At 43.9% G+C, this 18,152-nt stretch overlaps 1 protein-coding gene across 1 annotated transcript in view; it reads right to left on the bottom strand.

Annotated features, from left to right (window-relative positions):
- PIK3R2 (phosphoinositide-3-kinase regulatory subunit 2) overlaps positions 1-18,152 on the bottom strand; it is a 107,476-nt gene that overhangs the window by 54,617 nt on the left and 34,707 nt on the right. Inside the window, exon 2 of the mRNA XM_069740985.1 lies at positions 7,988-8,767. Coding sequence (XP_069597086.1) covers positions 7,988-8,318 — 331 coding nt within the window. The 5' untranslated portion in view covers positions 8,319-8,767. The remainder of the gene's footprint in view (positions 1-7,987; positions 8,768-18,152) is intronic.

The raw sequence follows: 18,152 nt of genomic DNA, 5'->3' as shown, positions 1-18,152 counted from the left end.
TCAGAAAATCCCAGAGTTCAGAGGTCCAGTGGGCGGTCCTATCAGTGACTGACAGCTTTCCTTGTATAAGAGTGAACACAGAGCTATATCTGTCACTGATTAGACCGCCCACCGGTCAGAAAATCCCAGAGTTCAGAGGTCCAGTGGGCGGTCCTATCAGTGACTGACAGCTTTCCTTGTATAAAGGTACCTTCACACATAACGATATTGCTAACGATATCGTTGCTATTTGTGACGTAGCAACGATATCGTTAATGAAATCGTTATGTGTGACAGCGACCAACGATCAGGCCCCTGCTGGGAGATCGTTGGTCGCTGAATAAAGTCCAGAACTTTATTTCGTCGCTGGACTCCTGCTGACATCGCTGGATCGGCGTGTGTGACACCGATCCAGCGATGTCTTCACTGGTAACCAGGGTAAACATTGGGTAACTAAGCGCAGGGCCGCGCTTAGTAACCCGATGTTTACCCTGGTTACCATGCTAAAAGTAAAAAAAAACAAACACTAGATACTTACCTACCGCTGTCTGTCCTCCAGCGCTGCGCTCTGCTTCTCTGCTCTCTTCCTGTACTGGCTGTGAGCCGGAAAGCAGAGCGGTGACGTCACCGCTCTGCTTTCCGGCTCACAGCCAGTACAGGAGGAGTGCAGAGCACAGCGCTGGAGGACAGACGGCTGTAGGTAAGTATCTAGTGTTTGTTTTTTTTTACTTTTAGCATGGTAACCAGGGTAAACATCGGGTTACTAAGCGCGGCCCTGCGCTTAGTTACCCGATGTTTACCCTGGTTACCGGCATCGTTGGTCGCTGGAGAGCGGTCTGTGTGACAGCTCTCCAGCGACCAAACAGCGACGTTGCAGCGATCCGGATCGTTGTCGGTATCGCTGCAGCGTCGCTTAATGTGAAGGGGCCTTAAGAGTGAACACAGAGCTATATCTGTCACTGATTAGATCAGTGACTGACAGCTTTCTTTATGTACACTTATACAAAGAAAATGATCACCCCCTTTGATAAAGCGAGCACGTGAAACTCATGTCAGGGGTCGTGGAGAGGCTGCTTTGGGTCCGGCCTGATGATGGGTAAGCGTTCACCTCATTGTGTGTGAGCAGTAACTAGGTGTTTTGTATTTTCATATGGGATATGCTCTCTTGTGACACTATATTGGAGCTGGACTTTCTATATACACATGACTGCCTACTCACTTTTTTGCTTTCCCAAGTCCTATTGTGGACCTGCAACCCTCCCTTTGTGTACCTGTCTGTTTCCTCCATTCCCTTATTTGTTTTGTGGTTACATACTTCTTGTGTTGCATTTGAATTAATAAAGGATACCTTTTGATTTTACTTTTAGTGGCTCTTTAGTTACTCCTTTTCTCTTGGTGTTTATCGTATTGCTGGAGTACTCCACTTTAGTTAATATATCTTTACTACTTGGGGAGAGTGTTAACCATCATGCTCTCAGCCTATCTACTACATAATTATCTAAGGGTCACTTCCATCTTTCTGTCAGTCCTTCTGTCTTTCTGTCACGGATATTCAATGGTCGCAGATTCTAACGCATCGGGTATTCTAGAATATGCATGTCCACGTAGTATATAGCACAGCCACGTATATTGCCCAGCCACGTAGTATATTGCCCAGTCATGTAGTATATTGCCCAGCCATGTAGTATATTGCCCAGTAACATAGTATATTGCCCAGTCACGTAGTATATTGCCCAGTGACGTAGTACAGGTCCTTCTCAGAAAATTAGCATATAGTGTTAAATTTCATTATTTACCATAATGTAATGATTACAATTAAACTTTCATATATTATAGATTCATTATCCACCAACTGAAATTTGTCAGGTCTTTTATTGTTTTAATACTGATGATTTTGGCATACAACTCCTGATAACCCAAAAAACCTGTCTCAATAAATTAGCATATTTCACCCATCCAATCAAATAAAAGTGTTTTTTAATAACAAACAAAAAAAACATCAAATAATAATGTTCAGTTATGCACTCAATACTTGGTCGGGAATCCTTTGGCAGAAATGACTGCTTCAATGCGGCGTGGCATGGAGGCAATCAGCCTGTGACACTGCTGAGATGTTATGGAGGCCCAGGATGCTTCAATAGCGGCCTTAAGCTCATCCAGAGTGTTGGGTCTTGCGTCTCTCAACTTTCTCTTCACAATATCCCACAGATTCTCTATGGGGTTCAGGTCAGGAGAGTTGGCAGGCCAATTGAGCACAGTAATACCATGGTCAGTAAACCATTTACCAGTGGTTTTGGCACTGTGAGCAGGTGCCAGGTCGTGCTGAAAAATGAAATCTTCATCTCCATAAAGCATTTCAGCCGATGGAAGCATGAAGTGCTCCAAAATCTCCTGATAGCTAGCTGCATTGACCCTGCCCTTGATGAAACACAGTGGACCAACACCAGCAGCTGACATGGCACCCCACACCATCACTGACTGTGGGTACTTGACACTGGACTTCAGGCATTTTGGCATTTCCTTCTCCCCAGTCTTCCTCCAGACTCTGGCACCTTGATTTCCGAATGACATGCAAAATTTGCTTTCATCAGAAAAAAGTACTTGGGACCACTTGGCAACAGTCCAGTGCTGCTTCTCTGTAGCCCAGGTCAGGCGCCTCTGCCGCTGTTTATGGTTCAAAAGTGGCTTTACCTGGGGAATGCGGCACCTGTAGCCCATTTCCTGCACACGCCTGTGCACGGTGGCTCTGGATGTTTCCACACCAGACTCAGTCCACTGCTTCCTCAGGTTCCCCAAGGTCTGGAATCGGTCCTTCTCCACAATCTTCCTCAGGGTCCGGTCTCCTCTTCTCGTTGTACAGCGTTTTCTGCCACATTGTTTCCTTCCAACAGACTTACCATTGAGGTGCCTTGATACAGCACTCTGGGAACAGCCTATTTGTTGAGAAATTTCTTTCTGGGTCTTACCCTCTTGCTTGAGGGTGTCAATGATGGCCTTCTTGACATCTGTCAGGTCGCTAGTCTTACCCATGATGGGGGTTTTGAGTAATGAACCAGGCAGGGAGTTTATAAAAGCCTCAGGTATCTTTTGCATGTGTTTAGAGTTAATTAGTTGATTCAGAAGATTAGGGTAATAGGTCGTTTAGAGAACCTTTTCTTGATATGCTAATTTATTGAGACAGGTTTTTTGGGTTATCAGGAGTTGTATGCCAAAATCATCAGTATTAAAACAATAAAAGACCTGACAAATTTCAGTTGGTGGATAATGAATCTATAATATATGAAAGTTTAATTGTAATCATTACATTATGGTAAATAATGAAATTTAACACTATATGCTAATTTTTTGAGAAGGACCTGTATATTGCCAAGTGACGTAGTATATTGCCCAGTCACGTAGTATGTAGTATATTGCCCAGCCATGTAGTATATTGCCCAGCCACGTAGTCTATTGCCCAGCTACGTAGTATGTAGTATATTGCCCAGCCGTGTAGTATATTGCCCAGCCACGTAGTATATTGCCCAGCCACGTAGTATATTGCCCAGCCACGTAATATATTGCCCAGTCACGTAGTATATTGCCCAGCCACGTAGTATATTGCCCAGTCACGTACTATATTGCCCAGCCCACGTAGTATATTGCCCAGTCACGTAGTCTATTGCCCAGCTACGTAGTATGTAGTATATTGCCCAGCCACGTAGTATATTGCCCAGTCACGTACTATATTGCCCAGCCATGTAGTATATTGCCCAGCCACGTAGTCTATTGCCCAGCTACGTAGTATGTAGTATATTGCCCAGCCACGTAGTATATTGCCCAGCCACGTAATATATTGCCCAGCCACGTAGTATATTGCCCAGCCACGTAGTATATTGCCCAGTCACGTACTATATTGCCCAGCCCACGTAGTATATAGCAATGTGGGCATCATATCCCTGTTAAAAAAAAAGAATTAAAATAAAAAATAGTTATATACTCACCTTCTGGAGCCCCCGGATCCAAGCAAAGCGGTTACCGACGCTCCTTGCGCGCTCCGGTCTCGCGAGATGACGACATAGCGGTCTTGCGAGACCGCTCCGTCATCATCTCGCGAGATCGCAGCATGGAACGGTTACCGGAGCGTCGTGAACAGGAAAGGCCTGTTGTGGATCCGAGTATATAACGATTTTTTATTTTTTTAATTATTTTTAACATTAGATCTTTTTACTATTGATGCAGCATAGGCAGCATCAATAGTAAAACGTTGGTCACACAGGGTTAATAGCAGCGTTAACCGAGTGTGTTACACCGCGGCCGGTTAACGTTGCCATTAACCCTGTGTGAGAGCTGACTGGAGGGGAGTATGGAGGGGGCACTGACTGCGGGGAGGAAGGAGCGGCCATGTTGTCGCCGGACTGTGCCCGTCACTGATTGGTCGCGGCTGTTTTGCCGCGACCAATCAGCTACATGGATTTCCATGACAGACAGAGGCCGCGACCAATGAATATCCGTGACAGAAAGAAGAACAGACAGAAAGATGGAAGTGACCCTTAGACAATTATATAGTAGATTTTATATCTATCTATAATAATAATGAACAAGTTATACCGGATCTGTTCTCACAAAACTAAATATCTGCTCAGCTCCCCCTGCTCTATAACATGGTGAAGCAGATTAGAAGCCATTATCATGGCGACGTAGTCAGGCACATGAAGGGAGTCGTGTCTGTACCAAGGTGCCACACGAGTATGGTTGGATGTTATGCACACAGACAGAACCCTCATGAATTCATACAGGAGCTTACAGAAGAGACTGGATACATTATGAATTTGGGGGCACATGTAGGTACAGGGCCCCCATAGACTTCTAGGATCTGGTATGGCTGTGCTTGAAGCCACAATTTGTAACATACTCTGGATGTGCTCGCCTGACAACGCAGGAACACATCAAACATGTCTCATGTACGCACAAGCAAGACATTCTCTAATTTCTTGTCTTTTACACACACAAAAAAAATCACCCCGCTGGAAACTATGAGAAGAATACTCTCACGCTACAAGAGGGGAATAATTGCCAGAGACATGGAAAGCACTTCCCCCTCCTCCTTCTATGTTCCAGGGGGGATTTTTCCTCGCTCTGCTTTGCTGCTTCCCATACAACCAATTGAATTTTTACCACGTGTCTCAAAAGCTCAAAAGGGAGGAAAAAAAAAAAAATCAAATCTCAAACTGGTTTCAGCAAGATCAACTTGGAATGTCTGCAACACAGTGAACATCGCACACATCTATAATCCATCAGTCCCAAATAAAACGATACCACGGTGTGGCACAACTCATCTGACATGTACTGCTCGACATAGCAACCACCGATAACATGGAACTCTCCTGAAATAGCCTTTTCTGTCACTGTAGGCATAGAGTATGTTGTGTACATGTTAGATACATGCAAAACTTCATAAAAAAAGATTTACTGAGGCACAGAACTGCGACGAGCCCTAAGGAATCAAACCCACTAAGCGGAATTTCCACAATACATACAGAACCTTTTAATTTCACTGTTCCATGCTACAGTCAGTTTAGGAGCATAAGGGTTAAAAAAAAAAAAAATCTGGCAGGCTAAGAGCTGTACTCTATAGAAAATGACTGTGACAAGGGACGATATCGGAGCTGGCTTGAGGACTGGGGAGGAACAAAAGAGGAATTATGTGCTCTGCTGGCCCTCCCTGGCCTTTCTTTGATGCCGACAGCTTGTGGGCCAGAGTCAGAGAACAAGCCGAGTTTCATGGCTAGGGCACACTATGCTATAGCAGCGTACTCACAAGAAGTGGATAGTTTCTGCATGTGCAAGTAAATTCACCAGGGTAGATCTGCTTATAAAAAGCGATGGGCGACTTTGCTTATAAGTGTTGTACTCCAGGGCTTCAGATTAAAGAAACCTTTTTCTGGGCTTCAAGAATACTGCACTGTATATGTCCCTGTTCTCAAAATAAGTATGACAGTGATCATGGGAGATTTTCACTATCCAGATATTTGTTGGGAATCGCTCACACCCAAAAGTAATAGGTCCAGAAAATTCTTATCTTTTTTCACTGACAACTTTATCTTTCAAAAGGTAGAAGGGAGAACAAGAGGATCTGCAACCATGGACCGAATTCTTACCAACAGGGAGGAAATGGTTGAGGAAGTAAAGATGGCTGGGAACTTAGAAGGCAGCGATCATGCTAGCCTCGAATTTTGGATTACAAGGAGGAAGACCAGCGAGGACTCAGACTTTAAGGTTGGATTTCAGAAAGGCAGATTTTAATGGACTCAGAAAGAGGGTATGAAAGGTCCAATGGTTGGATGTTCTAAAGCACAGAAATGTCCAAGAAGGATGGGAGCTTTTGCTAAGTGATATTCTCACTGCACAATCAATAACAATCCTGAGAACAAGGAAGAATTGGAAACATTTAAAGAGCCCAGGATGGATGAACACAGACCTTAATCACTTGTTAAAAATGGATAAAAGAGACCAAAAGCAGTAAGAAAGGATTTTGGGGGTATGTCAAAAGCAAAAGAAAAGTAATTTTAACAGGATAATGGTGACGTGGTAAAAAATTATATTGAGAAGGCCGAACCTTTAAATTCCTATTTTGCATCTGTGTTCTCTAAGAAAACAATTGTAACATCAACTGATCTTTATGGTGCTGTGAACAAATTAAACAGCATGTAAGTACTTGAATAAGAATACAGTAATTAACCAGAGCCAGCATGAGTTTGTAGCAAACAATTCATGCCAGATTAATCTAATTCCCTTCTATGATGGAATCACTGACTGGGTGAATCAAGGAAATGCGGTAGATGTAGTATATCTCGACTTCAGCAAAGCATTTGATAAAGTATCTCATACTATCCTTATTGAAAAAATGAGCAAGTATGGATTGACAAGACTACAGTTAGGAGGATTCATAACTGGCTCAGTGATCATACTCTAAGTGTGGTAATAAATAGTTGCACATCCAATTGGAAGAGTGTTTTAAGTGGAGTACCACAAAGTTCTTCTCTGTTAAACATTTTAACAAATGATCTAGATAAGGGAACTGAAGGTAAACTAATCAAATTTGCAGACTTTGCAAAGCTAGTAGGAATAGCTAACACTAGAGAAGAGAGAGAAAGGATTCAGAAGGATCTAGATAAGTTTGAACATTGTACAGCGACAAATAGAATGGTATTTAACATTGAGAAATGCAAGATTCTACATCTGGGAAAGAAAAACAAAAATTACATCAAAAGAATGGGAGGAGCAGAACTAAGCAACAGCACATGTGAAAAAGACTTGGGTATACTAACAGATCACAGACTGTACATGAGTCTAGAGTGTGATGCAGCAGCAAAAAAGCCAAATATGGTTCTAGAATGTATTAAGAGAAGCATAAAGTCTAAAAGTAAGAAGTAATTATCCCCCTTTACTCCTCCTTGGTCAGGCCTCATTTTGAAAACCGTGTCCAGTTCTGGGCACCACATTTAAAAAAATACATTTAAATCTGAAGGGATGTCACAGTAGAGAGGGATCATCATTATTCTCATTTGCACATTGAGAAGCAATGGAATGAAACTGAAAGGGAGAAGATACAGATTAGATATTGGAAACAACTTTTTTACAGTGAGGGTTATCAATGAGTGGAACAGGCTGCCACGACAGATGGCGAGTTCTCCTTCAATGGAAGTCTTCAAACAGAGGTTGGACAGACATCTGTCTGAGATAGTTTAGTGAATCCTTCTAACTAACATTCTATGATTATAGGATATCAACAAGCACAGGGCAAGGTCTGAACAAATGGGTCCCAGTCATATCTGTAAAGTTCAATGGTCAAACGACACCAATACATTCAGCTCCATCAATAGATCGCAGAGGAAAGCAAGGGCAGACAATTTTTTTTCCCTACCAAGATCATATTTACTGGGGAATCAACACTTTTTCTCAGAAGATTAACATATAAACCACAGAAAATTGTACGTATAACTGGCAGAAAAATGCAAAGGTAAATTACCTGATGAGCTGGATGGGTCTATCCTAGATGTAGTTGGCGTTGCAGGCAGTGGTCGCTGCCCACGTGGACGATGGGCTGGCAATGACATTCGTATGGGTCCAATAAATTCAACATAAGTTCCTGGAAAGTCTCCCTTCTGCTTGGTTCTTTCGTTGACCCCCAAAATCCAACCAATACGATGTGGGTCCCTCACATCACCATCTTTACACCCTAATGCTATCAAAGATGCTCTACTGACTGTTAGGACATCATCAGGCAAAAGGTCTATGTCTTCCTCTCGTTCTCTCTGATAGGGATACAGTGCTCGATACTGGAACCCTTCGGCTGACATTTGTACTGAATGTTTCCCGTTACGACCTCTAAATGTCCTAGAAGTCTCCGGTGCACTATAATGGTCTTAGCGCATTATGGAACCCAAGAAATTTTGGAGAAAAAGAAAAAAAGAATTAAGCTATAAGAGCAGGATGGCTTTCCATTAGCATTATTTTACACAGCAGATCCAGGGAACCTTCGTCAAAAGTGAAATTTTGATAGTAAGTAGAAAAAAAATAGAGAACGTAGTGTGACTAAGAAAACTATGTCTTTAGCTGCCCCTTATTCTGAGCTTGAAACCTCTATTCAGCCAGATGATAGAGCACAGGAAAAGTGCGACAAACATAATCCAGGACTTTTCGGGGATCATGCGGCAAATGGAAGAAAAACAACAAAATGAACGAAGGATCGTCTTTATGGTTGACAACGCTTCCTCGATCAACGCTCAACGTGTTGAAGGTTTCAGATCTGAAAGACAAGAAGAACATTTGCTTGAGAAAAGGATGAGAACTAGATGATTTGTCAACAGATTTCACTATAAAGTCAGCATAAATTATGAAATAGATTTCTTAGACTTGATGAGTCTGGAGTACTTGAACGTATCTTGAAACACCATGTCAGAATGGGTGTATAATACAGATATTAAAATGAGTCCATCTAAATTGAGAGAGCTGAGTACAAATGTATTCAGTCTCCAAGACAGCTAGCCTGACTGATAGTTGCAGTTTGTACTGAGCAGTATTAGGCTATGTGCGCACATGGGAGTATCTGCTTGCAGAAATTTCTGGAAGGTTTGTGCATCTCTCGGAAGGAAAAACGCTGTGGGAAAAAATGCGTGATTAAGCTTTTTTTGCATGTGTTATTGTACAACAATGAATGCTTTTTTTAGCTAAATAAAAATATTTTTTTTTAAAAGTTTTGTGATGTACTTTCTTGGTTCAACACCACCTTTTTCATGCTGATGTAGTATCATCAGAGTAATGGGATTATGGCTTGGTGTCAGCAGCTGTCATTGACACCTAGCTCTAGGCTTAGCAATGAAAAGGCAATCAACCAACAGCACTCAGGTGGAGGATGCACGCTCCAAAGTCCCAGGATCCAACTGGACCAATAGTAACAAAAGAAAAAGAAGAAGCAGCATCCATTCCAGGTGAAGAGTTTTCATGAAGAAGCTTTATTCTGCCATCACAGGAATACAACGCTTCGGGCGGAGTGATACTTGATAAAGGCCACTCCGGCCAAAACGTTGTATTCCTGTGATGGCAGAATAAAGATTCTTCATCAAAACTCTTCACCTGGAATGGATGCTGCTCCTTTTTCTTTAGTAATGAAAAGGTGTCAGCCTGACACCCTCATTACCAACCGTTAAGTAAACACAAACATACATATACACAGTCACCAGCCTATGTAAGAGCGTTAAAAGAACAAACATACATAGGCTGTAACCAGATAGCAACTGTTAATTTTAAAGAAAAAAATATGAAAAAAAAATGTGTGGGCTCCCGCATAATTTTAATAACCAGCAAAGGAAAAGCCGACGGCTGAGGGCTGATGTTAATATTCTGGGAAGGAGCTAATAGCCCATAAAGGTTCCCAGGCTATTAATATCAGCTCGCAGCCGTTTCCTTAGCCTTTACTGGCTAGCTTACTGTGGGAAAAATTGACGTAGGTTCCCCCTATAAAATCTAACCAGCAAAGGCTAGGCAGACAACTGGGTGCTGATACTAATAGCCTAGGAAGGGGCTAGGGATATTTTTAGTCTGGGAGGGACCAGACTTTGTGACTGCTCTCAAAGACAGCCGGGAATACACTGACAGGAGGTAATTGCTCCTGCAATGTATCACTGAGCTGCCGTGAGAGAGTTCACCGGAGTTCATCAGCTCCAATGCTCTCCCTTATGGCACCACTGCTGCAAGGGAAACTTCTCACGCAGCGGTGCTGTACGTGAGAGCACTGGAGCTGATCAGATGATGAACTCTGATGAACTCTGGTGAACTCGCTCACGGCAGCTCAGTGATACACTGACAGGAGGCAATCACTCACGCAGTGTATTGCCGGCGGCCGAGTAGAGCGGTCACATCTCCCAATGTGACTGTTCTACACGTGAGATCGCCATGGGACACTATGGATTACCTGGACTACAGCGGAAAGGTGAGTATATGTTGGTTTATTATTTAACATTATTTCTAGGAGACGAGAGCATAGGGGATTTGGTGGTAGGGGAGTATAATTTTTTTTTAATGTATTTTTTTGCTTTTTAACTGTGAGCAAAGGCGCCGGCAGATGAGACCACGTGTCCCATCAGCAGCACCTGCTGTCACGGTTATCAATGACAGCAGATGTAGCCTGATGAGAGCAGCAGTCTCATCAGCCCATGCCTGCGGGTCACAGTCACAGCTGTGGGGTCACGCTGACATATGATAGCATGACCCTGCAGCGTTCTGACCGACAGTCTGCAGTAGCGTTACCGCAGTAGCGTTACCGCAGTTCGCAGTCACAGCTGCGGGGTCACGCTGACATCTGACAGCATGATCCTGCAGTGCTGCGACCGACAGTATCGGCGGTAGCGTTACTACGGGTCACAGTTACAGGGTCACGATGACATCTGACAGCATGACCCTGCAGCGCTCTGACCGATGGTCTTATCGGCGGTAGCGTTACCGCTGATATGAACTACCGTGCCAGTGTTTCCCACGCTGTCACACAGATGACAGTGTGGGAAACACCAAAGGAAGCCGGTAAAACGCAAAACAAAAACTGAGCAAATCCGCAAACATTTTTATACCTGCATTTTTGCTGTGGATTTTACTGACTCAATTGAAGCCAATGGGTAATAAAACGCTGCAGAAACACAAAAAGAATTGACATGCCGCTGAAAAAAAAAAAAACACGTTGCAAATACTTGAGGAAAATTACTGATCATGTGCACAACACTTCAGGATTGTCATTGAATAAGCTTGCAAAAGGATTCCATAGCATTTTTGGACCATTTCTGTGCGGAGGAAACGCCTAAAAAACGCACTGTGTGCACATGGCCTTCGGTGTCTGCAGTAGGTAGGAGGGGTACTGAGAAAATGTCAATTAGGCTAGATAGGAGCTTCAGTGTAAACTTTCAGAAATAATTCTATATGGTAATTATTCAAAAAGATTTTCAAAGTATACCAGCCTAATCAGGCTCAATTTAACAATGTGTACTTAACAGTGTAGCATTTGTTACTCTGACACAATATTAGTTTATGCAATTTTGTACTGCATTAAGGTACCGTCACACTTAGCGACGCTGCAGCGATACCGACAACGATCCGGATCGCTGCAGCGTCGCTGTTTGGTCGCTGGAGAGCTGTCACACAGACAGCTCTCCAGCGACCAACGATCCCGAGGTCCCCGGTAACCAGGGTAAACATCGGGTAACTAAGCGCAGGGCCGCGCTTAGTAACCCGATGTTTACCCTGGTTACCAGCGTAAAAAAACAAACAGTACATACTTACATTCAGCTGTCTGTCCCTTGCCGTCTGGTTCCTGCACTGACTGCTGGCCGTAAAGTGAAAGTGAAAGCACAGCACAGCGGTGAGTCACACAGCGGTGACTCACCGCTGTGGCTGTGCTCTGCTTTCACTTTACGGCCAGCAGTCAGTGCAGGAACCAGACGGCAAGGGACAGACAGCTGAATGTAAGTATGTACTGTTTGTTTTTTTACGCTGGTAACCAGGGTAAACATCGGGTTACTAAGCGCGGCCCTGCGCTTAGTTACCCGATGTTTACGCTGGTTACCAGTGAAGACATCGCTGAATCGGTGTCACACACGCCGATTCAGCGATGTCTACGGGGAGTCCAGCGACGAAATAAAGTTCTGGACTTTCTTCCCCGACCAGCGATCTCCCAGCAGGGGCCTGATCGCTGCTGCCTGTCACACTGGACGATATCGCTAGCGAGGACGCTGCAACGTCACGGATCGCTAGCGATATCGTCTAGTGTGACAGTACCTTAACTCAAGGGTCACATTGCCCAAGACGGAATTTACTACTGCTATAACAATATAATACAGTGGATTAGTGGAAAGAAACAGGGCAGGATGCTGTGCAATGAATAGAAGGTAGATGTGCAACAAGATGCAGTTTGTAGGTCACATCTGCTAGTTGAAAATTCCTACTTCTGTCTCTGGAGATGAAGAAACTGAGAATTTACAGCAATTTAGCCCTGAATGAAATCCTCTCCTGACAGTGGTCTGACAGGAAAGGCCTTAACACTTTAGTGGCCCAAAACAGTCAGACAGCAGAATTACTATGTCATGCAGTGAAAGGTTTGCGCTAAAGGCAAGTTCAATGGCCTTCAGTGGACAAATGACAATCACTGTCCACCACACATGATCACTGGCCAGAGTTGACTTGAAGAGGACTTGCCACCACTTATGTCCATTTTAAAGAGTACCTGTCCTTCTATAAAAAAAAAAAAAAAGTTCCACAACACCTCTTCTTCGTGCTTTTGCTTTGTCATGTTCCTGTTACTCCTATAAGAAACTGAGGAATAGCTTAACAACAGGGTATAACCAATTGAAGTTGTGTGCCTGCACAATCTGACTGTGTCCAGTCAGTGGGGACAATGAAAGACATCCCTTCGGCAAAAGGAATGGTAACCCAGTTGGCCAATTATTTGTAAATTTCTAGTAGGAGTAACAGAAGAACAGCAAAGTGCAGTGATCTAAGAAAATAAGCTTCTGAATGGTTAGTTCATAGAGAATACAAGTATTACGGTAACTAAACATCAGCAGAGATGACCCATTGACTTGATAGAGGCTGCCCAAATTCCTAGACCTACAGCTTCTCCTGGCAATACCAGCTGACCGAGAAGGGCTTCAGCTGCCGGGCTTGCATTGATTAGCTGATTTTTGGGAACGGAGGTCTTTGCAGGAGGGGATATTATTATTCAAAAATAGAAAAGTCCATTTTGTATGTATTTTAACAATGCTGTGGCAATAACTGAAGCCTATGAAGGGGTGAAAAAAAAGCTGCACAAATGTTATATTTATCCTAAGCAATATTGTGTAGCGTTGTGCAAACACTGTATTCCCTTACTCTAGTCTTCAGATGAAAACATTGAAAAGACATGCAAACTCCATGCAGATGCAGCCCTATGTCAGGAACAAGACTCTTGGGCTAACCACATAGCTACCCTACTGCCAATAGACGACATCTTGAAGAATTATGAAGGCTTTTGGTATTTCCACAAAGCATTGTGGAAATAGTCAAACACGCCGAGGCTTCCACCCACACAGTACTAAAATGGTTAACGATACTGGAATTATTTATTTCACCCCCTGAACTGACAAGTCTTTCAAGTTGAATGTTCCCATGGAACATAGCTCTTGGTTTCTTGACAGATGTGACCTATGGCCCAACAGTTTACAAAAGGTGTCACATGGCCACAAAAACAAAATTGATAGTGATGTCTTACTAATTTATAGCTGGTCTGGCATACTTATTAAATACCTTTCTGCCAGGACGGACTGCGTTAAGTGGCTAACCACAAGCTACACCTGACCTAGTTCTGAAGGGATGTAACAAAAAGAATGGCGTGCAGATAAGGCTACTTTCACACATCAGGTTTTCAGTGTCAGGCAAAAAACTGGATCAGGGGAATGTTGCCGCCGGATCCGTTTTTTTTTTTTCCCATAGACTTGTATTAGTGCCGGACTGCACCGGATGACATTGTGTTTCGTCCGGTTTTCACCGGATCTGGCAAATCTGCAGCTTCCAGTTTCTTGAAAAAACGTCCACAGCAACGTTTTTTGTCTCCAGCGAAAAAGCCTGAAGCGCCGGATCCGGCACTTCCGGCTGTTTGCTAGAATGGAGGCCTATGGGAGCCGGAAGGTGCCGGATCCAGAAAAAGGCGGATCTGGTGGCCTGATTCCGTTTTTTTTAAATTGAGCATGCTTTAATTTGTTTTTATCCAATAATCTAGATAGGCTAGCCGGATCCGTCAAAAAAAACGGATCCGTCGCATCAGTTTTTCACAATCTGCGCCGGATCCAACTTTTCCAACATTCGCCGGATTTAGCCTGACACTGAAAACCTTATGTGTGAAAGTAGCCTAACACAACATATATACGGATAACCGCAGCAGTTCTTCCCAGAGGGAACGCATGCGAGGAGAGGGAACGCATGCGAGGAGAGGGGAAGTATATCTACAGGAATGGAACATGGATGCGGCAGAGAAATGTATTGTGTGCTGAAGGACGTCCCCGGCATAACACATACCAGATGTCTGCACTCCAAGACAGTTGCTAAATTACCAAATCCATTTAACCTCTACAAGACCAGAGGCACTTACTACAAGTCACAGAAAAAAAAGCTATGCACTTGCACTAACAGACAGTGAGGGCCCCTCGTAGCGTCCCCCTCTCCAAAGCTGCCACATAAGAAGCTAATGAAACGATGGGCATATATGCCGGATGGCAAAATGGTCGTATATACACTCACAGGTGCCAATTTGGGCTTGAGGTGGTGACAATTTGACAGCTGTAACCTTAAAAACGTACTAGTTGGGCAGTCAACAGCTTTGTGCAGAAATAGATGTATACAATCCTCACCTAATACCCATTCAAATGCCACAGACTCTAGAACAAGATCATCAAAAGATTGGCCATTCATTTGGGAATACAATCATCTTCGGTGTCCAAACTGCTAAACATCCTGAAAACAACACATTTTAGATAGGACTACAAAATGCCAGATGCACAATACTCTGCCCCTTCCAAGGACACCCAGGAAACAAAGGAAAGTAACACGTAACAAGCTATAGGCCTGAGATACAAGGAGGCATTTTGTCCTGCTGTCCACAAGATTGCATAAGTTGAAACATAAACCTATAGATTGCAGATGTAGCTGCAGATAAAATGGGTGTTCCCAACATGGACCTTTTATGCACAGAGATTCCCACCTATCCCTAGAATGCCATCGGCATCCCACCTCACTCCATAACCGCACTGATTAGGTGTGTGAATAGACGAGTCAAACATGCACCCAATTGCTCTATCCAACTTATATGGGACTGTTGGAGACTGACGAGTATGGCGCTCGTCTGTTTCTCTACAGCCCAAAGATACTAATCAAAGCAGCCCATATGCTCGACCACCACTCCATTCACACCCATATTAAGTGTGGTCATGGAGTGATGAGGAACATGGCCTTGAGATCCCGGATTTAGTCACCGTTTTGGGACCAAGAAATTGGGTGTCTCAGCAAACACTCTGCGAATAAGTGATAAATGGCCATCTCAGGAAAACCTTTTAAAATCCAATAGCAAAGCTGGAGAAAATATATCAGAATGACCACCTAACTAACTAATAACCTTACATAAAAAGTGTAAACCCTCTAGAATAAAAAATGCGTTTCTTAGATAAGTACCGTCTGGGCACTTCGTATTCCCAGTTCTACTTTATAGCTGGACATCTACGGTAGTTTATTTTTTTTAGTTGGATTTAAAAAAATAAATAAATAAAAAAGGTTTAGGAATATATTTAAAGGGAACCTGTGAGAAGGACTGTGCTCAGTAACCTACAGACAGTGTCAGGTCAGCACCGTTATACTGATTAATATGATACCTGGGTTGATGAAATCCGCCTTGTGGTTGTTTAAAGGTACCGTCACACTAAGCGACGCTGCAGCGATTCCGACAACGATCCGTATCGCTGCAGCGTCGCTGTTTGGTCGCTGGAGAGCTGTCACACAGACAGCTCTCCAGCGACCAACGATGCCGGTAACCAGGGTAAACATCGGGTTACTAAGCGCAGGGCCGCGCTTAGTAACCCGATGTTTACCCTGGTTACCATCGTTAAAGTAAAAAAACAACCACTACATACTTACCTTCTGCTGTCTGTCCCCGGCGCTGTGCTTTCCTGCACTCACTGTGAGCACAGCGGCCAGAAAGCAGAGCGATGACGTCACCGCTCTGCTTTCCGGCTGCCCGGCGCTCACAGCCAGAGCAGAGAAGCAGAGCGCCGAGGACAGACAGCGGTAGGTAAGTATGTAGTGGTTGTTTTTTTACTTTAACGATGGTAACCAGGGTAAACATCGGGTTACTAAGCGCGGCCCTGCGCTTAGTAACCCGATGTTTACCCTGGTTACCAGCGAAGACATCGCTGAATCGGCGTCACACACGCCGATTCAGCGATGTCAGCGGGAGATCCAGCGACGAAAACGGTAATTAATCTTACCGATAATTGTATTTCCAGGAATCCATCCTGACCGCACCATGGAGGACGTCCTTCTTATACACAGTGGGACAGGAAACACGAGAGTTTAAAAGGACCCTCCCCCTTCCACCCTTCAGTGGTTTTCCAAAGTAACACATCTGGATGGATGCAAACAGAAAAATTTATTTTGAACATAACAAGATCAACATCAATGTTACTTCACATAAGTATGATACATGTTTACATTAGGGAGGGAACTATCCGTGCTGTCAGGATGGATTCCTGGAAATACAATTATCGGTAAGATTAATTACCGTTTTCCAGGTCACTACCTGACAGCACCATGGAGAAGTACCAAAGGAAACTTCCTAGACCTAGGGTGGGACTACCGCCTGAAGCACTTTCCTGCCAAAGGCTAACTGAGAAGAAACTACATCTAATTTGTAGTGTTTTGAAAAGGTGCTAATGTTAGACCAAGATGCTGCATTACAAATCTGATCTACTGAGGCCCCCCCTTTTTCGGCCCAAGATGTAGCCATAGCCCTAGATGAATGAGCTTTAAGGCTATCTGGAGGATCCTTTCCCTGTATCTGATAGGCCGTGGAAATAGTGGCTCTAATCCACCTGGCAATAGTGGATTTTGATGCCTTTTTTCCCTTATTAGGACCCCCGTACAGGACAAAGAGATTACTATCTTGTCTCCAGGCCCTAGTCATGTCCAAGTATTTCAGTATCGTCTCCCTGACATCTAAGTTATGGAAGAAGGCTTCTTTCTGGTTTCTAGGAGATTGGCAAAAAGACGGAAGAACGACCTCCTGGTTAATGTTTGATACAGAGGCTACTTTGGGAAGAAACCCTGGGTCAAGCCTCAAAACCAACCTATCATCAAATATCTGTAGATAAGGGTTTTTGATGGAAAGGGCCTGAAGCTCCCCCAATCTTTTGGCTGATGTAATGGCTACTAAAAACACTGCTTTTAGGGACAGATTAGCGATATTTACATCCTTGTTTATATCAAAGGGCTCTTTGCATAGAACGTTAAGGACTAAATTTAGGTCCCATGGGGGCACAGACTTTCTGATTGGAGGCTTCAGCCTCGAGACTGCTCTAGAAAAACGAGCGATCCAAGGGTGGGCGGCAAGGGAAGAGTCATAAAATACACTGAGGGCTGCAATTTGAACCCTCAAGGTACTTGGTTTGAGCCCGATCCTAAATCCCTGCTGTAGGAAATCAAGAATCTTGGGTATGTTAGGGTTATCAACATCGATTGTTGTGTCTCCACAAAAACTGCAGACTTTTCCCATGTTCTGAGGTATATTGCTGAAGTCACCGGTTTCCTACTTGCTTGTAGAATCGAAATTACTCCTTCTGAAAGGCCTTTTGCCCTTAGGATCTGCCGCTCAGGATCCAAGCTGTTAACCGCAACTTTCCTGGGTTCTGATGGAGGATCGGACCCTGAGAAAGCAAGTCCCCCCTGACTGGAAGATGGTAAGGACTGTCCACTGCCAGCTTCTTCAGAAGAGGAAACCAGCTCCTTCCGGCCCAGAAGGGGACCACCAGGATCACTCGAGCTCTGTCCTCGCAAATTTTCCTGAGTACTCATGGTACTAATGCGAGAGGGGGAAAGGCATATAGCAGACCCGAGCTCCACGACTGAGAAAG

This window comes from Ranitomeya imitator, chromosome 1, assembly GCF_032444005.1.
Source record: "Ranitomeya imitator isolate aRanImi1 chromosome 1, aRanImi1.pri, whole genome shotgun sequence".
Lineage (NCBI taxonomy): Eukaryota > Metazoa > Chordata > Amphibia > Anura > Dendrobatidae > Ranitomeya > Ranitomeya imitator.
This window is presented reverse-complemented; position numbering and strand designations above follow the sequence as displayed.